Source organism: Psammomys obesus, unplaced genomic scaffold (assembly GCF_907164565.1).
Source record: "Psammomys obesus unplaced genomic scaffold, mPsaObe1.curated_primary_1811, whole genome shotgun sequence".
NCBI classification, from domain to species: Eukaryota; Metazoa; Chordata; class Mammalia; order Rodentia; family Muridae; genus Psammomys; species Psammomys obesus.
This window is the reverse complement of record NW_026595981.1, coordinates 19,017,996-19,025,594: the sequence shown is the minus strand read 5'-3', so window position 1 is coordinate 19,025,594 and position 7,599 is coordinate 19,017,996. Positions and strand designations below refer to the sequence as shown.

The 7,599-nt window shown below is 49.5% G+C and overlaps 1 protein-coding gene across 1 annotated transcript in view; it reads right to left on the bottom strand.

Moving 5' to 3' along the window:
• The window catches only part of Lrrc59 (leucine rich repeat containing 59), a 16,935-nt gene extending 10,351 nt beyond the window's left edge, over positions 1 to 6,584 (bottom strand). Inside the window, exons 1-4 of the mRNA XM_055619903.1 lie at positions 6,236 to 6,584; positions 4,357 to 4,416; positions 1,763 to 1,921; positions 1,420 to 1,524 (exon numbers count right to left, since the gene is read on the bottom strand). Of these exons, the coding sequence (XP_055475878.1) occupies positions 1,420 to 1,524; positions 1,763 to 1,921; positions 4,357 to 4,416; positions 6,236 to 6,340 (429 nt within the window). The 5' untranslated portion in view covers positions 6,341 to 6,584. The remainder of the gene's footprint in view (positions 1 to 1,419; positions 1,525 to 1,762; positions 1,922 to 4,356; positions 4,417 to 6,235) is intronic.
• Between the last annotated feature and the right edge of the window lie 1,015 nt (positions 6,585 to 7,599).

The following is a 7,599-nucleotide window of genomic DNA, read 5'->3' as shown; positions in this document are numbered from 1 at the left end:
ACACACACACACACACACACACACACACACACACACACACACACACATACACATTTAAACCCAATAAATAGAGGCTGGAGAACTGGCTTAGCAGTTAAGAGCACTTGCTGCCCTTGCGGAGGAGCTAGGTTCAGTCCCTAGTATCCATATCAGGCCATTTACAACTGGCTTAAATTCTAATTCCAGGGGATCCAACACCTTCTTCTGACTCTTCAGGCACCAGGCAAAAACACATAAAACAAAAAGAAATAAATCTTTAAAGAAAAAAAAAAAAAAAGATCATATTTATAAAATAAACTAATAAATAAAACAACTGTCAACATAATGCCAGACTGGAGCATGAGTGGTTTCTGAAGAAAAGAAGTATGCAGTAAAGAAGATAAATGCACCAGGGATGGCTCAGTGGTTAAGAGCACTTGCTGCTCTTGCAGAGGCGCTGGGTTCAGTTCTCTGCACCCATATCAGGCAGCTTACAACTGCTCACAACTCGAGGTCCAGGGAACCCAATGTCTCCCTATGGCCTAGGTGAGCACCTACACGTATATTGCACACATAAACCCACACAGGCACATGTACATGCATCTTTTAAAATAATGATACTGCTCTGCCCTGCAGACTGTCAAAGCAGATGCTGAGACTTATGGCCAACTGTTGGGCAGTGTGCATGAAATCTTATGAAAGAAGTGGGAAACAGTAAGACCTGGAGAGGACAGGAACTCCACAAGGAGAGCAACAGAACCAGAAAATTTGAACACAGGGGTCTTTCCAGATACTCATACTCCAACCAAGTACCAGGCATGGAGATAACCTAGAACTCCTGCACAGATGTAGCCCATGGCAGTTCAGTGTCCAAGTGGGTTCCATAGCAATGGGAAGAGGGACTGCCTCTGACATAAACTGATTGGCCTGCTCTTTGATCACTTCCCCCTGAGTGGGGAGCAGCCTTACCAGGCTACAGAAGATGACAATGCAGCCAGTCCTGATGAGATCTGATAGACTAAGATCAAAAGGAAGGAGAGGGGGACCTCCCCTATCAGTGGACTTGGGGAGGGGCATGCGTGAAGAAGAGGGAAGGAAGATAGGATTAGGAGGAGAGGAGGGAGGGGCTTATGGGGGGATACAAAGTGAATAAAGTGTAATTAATAAAAGTTAAAATAATAATAATAATAATAATAATAATAATAAGAAGAAGAAGAAGAAGAAGAAGAAGAAGAAGAAGAAGAAGAAGCAGCAGAAGAAGCAGAAGAAGCAGCAGCAGCAAGCACAGCAACACAGACCTCTCCCTGGTCAGGCTCATCTCCCTGAGACCTGGTGCTTTAATAACATGGAGCTATTGGTATCCTGGGAGAATAAACAAGAAGAGGGAGAGGCAAGTCCCAGAGGAGAATGTGAGCAAGAGCCCTGGAGCTTCGCGCTTACCTTGTTTGCACACTGCTTACACTGTTTCTCGTCCAAGCAGTCACCTGCCACCTTGGCCAGCACAGGATCTAGAGGATTGTCCTTCAGATCCAGCCACTTCAGATTCTACAGAGATGAAAAAGGAGACTGGCTAAGCCCGAGTTTACACACAGCACCTCAAGACAGAACAAAAGTAGCTAAAAGAACACTGTGTTCCACCTAACAGAATAGGCAGCTAAGGAGGGGCCACCAAGGTGGCATTTCCGGTCCAGTCCCACCCCACCTCCACCCCTGCCCAGGGTTATGCTCCCATAGTCCCTGAGCCCTTGGCCATACTTGGCTGTGCAACCCTGGCGAATATTACCTTGAGCTGAGCAAAGCTGACAGGCAGGGTGACCAGCCTGTTGTTGAGGAGATCCAAATGCTGAAGGTTGACCAGACGGCCAAAGTCTGCAGGCAGCTGCTGCAGCTTGTTCTTACTGAGATCCAGCTTCACCAAGTGTGTGAGGCCACAGAAATCGGACTAGGATCCGGAGAAAGAAGACTTAGGCCCAGAGCTCACACACTTTGGTATAGAGGTGTGGGGACCCCAAGTCAAGACTATCTATGTGTAAACCCCAACTCTACCTTTTGCTAGCTACTTCTCTTCAAATGACAAATGGAGAAAACACTTGCTATACCTGGTGGTGTTTACCAAGACAAGCTTGTAAGAGAGCTTAGCACAAAAATCAGCATTAGAAATGTGCACACACCATTTTGGAGGCAGAAACAGGCGGATCTCTATGAGTTCAAGGCTAGTCTGGTCTACATAGTAAATTCCAGGTCAGGACTGTTATACAGAAAAACTGTCTTGAAAAACCAGCAGGAAGAAAGAGTACAACCTCCTTCTTGTTCTCGCTTGAGCTCATCTTTCGCACTGCTATTGGTTGATACAGGGCCTTTCCAGTCTTCCCACAGTGCCCTGCCTTCATCCTTCACACGATTTCTCACTGGACATAGTGGTATACACTTGTACTCCTAGCTGTTTGGGAGGCTGCTGCAGTTGAAGGCTAGCTTGGGCAAAATAACAAAAACTCATCTCAAACAACAAATGGGACTACGGGTGTAGCTAAGTGGTGGAGTACTTGCCTGGTATGCACAAAGGCCAAAGTTCAGTCCCTAGCACCGTATTAATGAGGTCCTAGGTTCAACTCCCACCCCCAATATCCCTTCCAAAGGAAAGAAAAATACAAATACCTGTTTTATAAAAAGGGCCAATGCTTGAGTACTAAGTCTAAGTCTTTGTTTTTTGCTCTACCTAGCCCAGTGCTTCGCAAAGGTGCTCAATGAATGTTAAGACAACTAAATGGCCAGGACCCGTCCTACTCAAACCAGGCTCATTCTTAGCATGGTACTAACCTTTGCTAAGCACCCACCTGAGAGGACAAGTCAGCTAATGAGGCACTGTTTATTATCTGTGGGGACTCATAAACACTGGCAGGTCTATGCTGCACAGTGAAGGGAAAGAAGTTAGGACAGACAATGGAACAGACTCAGACTGGAAAGTGCCCTTAAAGAATGCTGAGTGCATACGAGGCACAGCGGACAGCAGGTGTGAAGCTGCAAGAAGCTGCTGCCCTTCTTTAATTAGATACAGAATACCCCCTGGAACAGAAACCATTTTAATGAGCTGTGGGAAGAAGATGCTGTTGACAATAAGAGAAGCCCAGGAGAACATTGAGAGGGATGGACTAATGAGCCAATGAAGACACTGCTAACTTCTGAACTCCACCCCTGACACTGAGCCTAACAAGAGGCTTCCCTGGAATCCAGCAAGGCATGGCTGGCTGCTTCAGGATGCGAGAAGCAACACTGGCTACAAGGAAGGGCCTACTGCTGAAGGACCACTGTGACAGAGGAGGCTGGCTTTCGCTCAGGAGAGGACCAGAGGGGAAGGGATCCAATGCCTACACAGGTGACCTACCAGCTGGGTGTTATCACGCCTGCAATGGCAGCACTCAGAGTCTGAGGCCAGCCGGGGGTCCACACTGAAACCCCATCTCCAGAAAAAGAGAAGAAGTTCTTCGAGAGGAAGGATGGGGAAGAGTGGGGAGGCATGCATGAGAGCGGGATACAATTACATATGTACAAAAATGTGATAACGACACACCATTTTCTATACTAACAAAGAAGATGTGGGCCCTAACAAAAAGAATAGTCCAAAAACCAAAAGCATCAAAAGGACTTCATATACATTGGATTTGCTCCATAACAAAGAGCAAATCTCAAGTAATCCAAGTCCTTGTTTACAGGGGGGATAAAGGCAGGACAGTCCTATCAGACTGTAGTCTTCCTTGTTTCTCATTAAAAGATGTGTGAGACCCAGCATGGTGACTCAGGCCTGAAATCCCAGCTCTTGAGAAGCTAACACAAGAGGACTGCCACTGGCTTGAAGCCAGTTTGGGCCACACAGTTTACATAATCTCAAAGCAAAAACAAACCACAGAACAAGCCACGCATGGTGGTGTACACCTAGAGTCCCAAAACTCAAGACATGGAACAGCAAGATCATGAGTTTCAAGGCCGGCCTGGGCTACCTAAGACCTCATCACAAAACAAAACAAGATGCAAGGGATGAAGCTTCACTTTCTCCACAACATGTAGAGCAAACGGACACAATGGTCTCTATCTCCCTTATGCAAGAAGGGAGACTAAAATAAGGCAGAAAAGAGAGCCCAGCAAATGATTCAGCCAGCGCCCTGCTGACTTCACTCTTCTGAGGCCTGACTCTCCTGCTGTTCTAGAGAATGCACTTCTAAGACAAGCCACCCTCCTCCACCTGTCCCCACCAATATCCTCGAGGTTTAGCTGAAACCTGTCTGTAGAGCTATCCTGAAACTACACTTTATGCCACCCCTCGCCCTGGCAACAGGAAGGACAGTCAGGGCTCCAGGGCTCAGTGCTGTTTGCCAGTCTCACCGGAAGAGTACTCAGTTTATTGCAGGACAGGTCCAATACGGTGGCCTTTGGGAGTGCAGCCTGGAAAGAGAGATGAGAAAAACATGTCAAGCCAACACCTGGAATGATTCAGTGACATCTGCTAATGAAGCATTTTCCAGAGAATGTTCCCACAATTAGCAAAGGCCTTTAAAAAAAATATGGGGCGGGGGGGGGGAGGGTGGCACATGCCGTAATCCCAGTATTCAGAAGGCAAGAGGATATCAAGTCAAAGACTAGCCCTGGCTGCATCTTGGCTTCATAGTAAGACCCTGAGGGAGAAAAAAAAAAAATGAAAGGATGATGTTCTCAGGGATAAAAAGAAAAAAGCCAGTCAACTAAGAACTAGGAAGGACTGGAAAAGGAAAGGTTTGACTATAGAGTGTCCAAGAGAAAACTGAGCCTTCAACACCCCTTGGCACTTGTAATTTTTTCTCTAGTGGCCCGTTATTAGGTTTCAGGGCAGGAATGGGGTCTAATAAAGCTCAACAGTTTTATCTACCCATTCATTCAGTCATCCGTCCACCAACATGCGTGGTACCGAGTGCCTTCTCTGGGGAGTGCTCTGGCCAGGGAGCACCAGCATGAGAGGAAGGCCTTCACAGCCTTTCTCTACCATTCAGTAGTGTCCAACACTAGAGAGGCTCTGCAAAACTGACCCTTTCTTCCCCCAACCCCCAAGGACAATGCTATAATGACCACATGCCTGGAGGAAATGGTCTCAGATAGCTGTCCTAGGGCCGGGCTCAAACAAGCCTGGCCATCTTCCTGGAGTGGGAAAGGAGGTGAACATTCAGTTAAGGATCCCAGGCCAACCTAAACTGTCCAGATCTCAGAAGATCCTAAGAGCACAGTCTCACCACCTAAGAAAGTTCTGAATAACACAGAAGGAAGAATGATTGACATTTGCTACCTTACAAGTACTTGACGGTATGATTTTAATACTCGAAAGTGTAAGAGATGGGAAGCTTTAGCACCATTTTATAAATGAGGAAATCTAGACACAAAGGTTAGTCAGTTAGTTACCTTGCCAAGGGCATTCAGATATTGAGCAATGGAGCTGGGATAGGAACTGGGCATGGCCATTCAAACCACCACACTACACAGCCACTGTGGAGGGAAGACTAGGCCAAATGCCAAGGGCAAATGTAATCCCTTATTAGCAATAAGGAAAGTGCAGGTCATCCAAAGTGAAGCTAATATGAGACGTTACAGCTACGGAGCAGAGAGTTGGAAAAGCACAGGGAGAGGATATAGCTCCGAACTGGCAACAAATGAGACCTGTGACGTCCCCGAGGCCTCAGGCTTCCAAATGGGATTGGAGTGGAGGGGGATGGAGGGCGATTCCCGGCAGTTTCAAAGCAGCTGGGATGAGACCTTGCCAGTCCTGAAGAGATTTCACTTTCTCCAAGGAGGGCCGCCTCCGAGCTGCGACAGCCAGCTGGGATTGCAGGCTTCTAAGAAAAGCTGGGTTCTCCGCCACACCCAGGTCTATCTGGAGGCCTACTTCCCCGGACCAAGTCATTCATTCATCCTCGAACACATCCAGCAACCACTCTCGCGGGCTCCCACTTTAAGGCCCAGCACCAAGCGGAACGTTGGGAGAGCTCCCCAAACGAGGGTAAATTCACTACTGGGCCCTAAAAAAGCCGAGGGTCGGGTAGGTAGAGCTACCCTATCATCTGGAACTGTGCCAAAGTGACACGTGTACATCGCAAGAAGAACACCGGGGCCGACGGCAGCCTCCCCGGAGACCTAGCTTTTAAAGATCGGGAAACTGAGGCTTGGGAGAGGGGCCTGCCCGCCTGGGGCCGGCATCCGAGAGTATTTGGGCTCCCGGAGCTCGTGGGGTCTTACTGACCAGCTCCTTGACGGGGACCTCATTCAGGTCGCTGAGGCTCAGGTCCAGCTCATTGCCGTCCAGCTTGTCGCGGAGGTTCCCGCCCTTGTTACCGGTCTTGGTCATGATGACGCCGGCTAAGCGGGTGCCTGATCCTGGTTCCGACGGGCAGGGGAGAGGGCTGAGAGGACGCTCGAGGGCTCAGCGGATTCGCACCCAACGGACCACGCCTGCGCCTTAAGCCGTCGCCGCCGCCGCCGCCGCTGCGAGGCCTCCACCACCCGTCCGCTCGCCCGCCGCACTCCCAGCCCAAAGCCCCGCTCCCACCGGTGCCGCCGAGACGACGACCACTTCCGTGTCCACGTCACCTTCCGCGGCCACTGAGACGGGCCGGGCCAGAGAGGCTCGAGCGTGTGTCGGCGCGCCCTCTGCCGTCCAGGCTGGCGTACTACAGCTGTGGGGCGCCGCCCCCGCCTGGAGGAGTTGAGTTGCTGAACGTGGCAATCCTGAGGCGTCTCTAGCAGAAAGGACAGAGACTGGACTTCTACACGTGACCTGGGTTTGCATCCCTCATGAGATCGTTCTTATCCCCTGGATTAGGAGCCAAATCTACGGTCTCCTCCAAAATTTCTCCTAAATCCCGGTTTCTGTAAACCCCCCTCTCTCTAACCACTGCATCAGCCTTCAGCCCTCCTCTCAGCACTTGAGAGGCAGAGGGATCCCCACCAGTTAGAGGCCCGTCTGGTCTGCATAACAAGTTCCAGGCCATCGAGGGCTACATAGCAAGACGCTGTCAGCTGCTAAAGGTGCCTGCCACCAGGACTGCTGACCTCAGTTCAATTCCTCGGACACACTTAGTGGAAGGAGAAAACCGCCTCTCTGACCCCCCCATGCGTGCGCCATGGCATGCACCTGTGTAGTACACACACACACACTAAACAAACAAACAAACAAACAAACAAAAAGCAAGTTTTTGTTGAATGAATGAAAGAATGAAGGACTTTTAACACTACAAATCTTATTTTGCTCCTTTTTAAAGGGGGGAATGTTATCTGTGGATCTGTGTGGTTTCTGTGCATGTATGTATTCGTGTGTGTGTGTGTGTGTGTGTGTGTGTGTGTGTGTGTGTGTGTGCGCGCGCGCGCGCATGCACGAATGGAGGCCCAAGGTTGACACGCCTTCCTTGATCACTTACCTGATACCCTGAAGGAGGGTCTCTCACAGAACTCTGGCTTGGCAGCTTGCTCCGGAGATTTCCTGTCTCTGCTTCCCACATCCTGGGATTAGAGGCTGGAAGTATGTCCGCCTGAATTATATGTTGATTTCTGGGGGACCCAAGCTTTGGTCTTCATGCTTAAGTGGCAAGTGCCCTCAAGGGCCAGGGT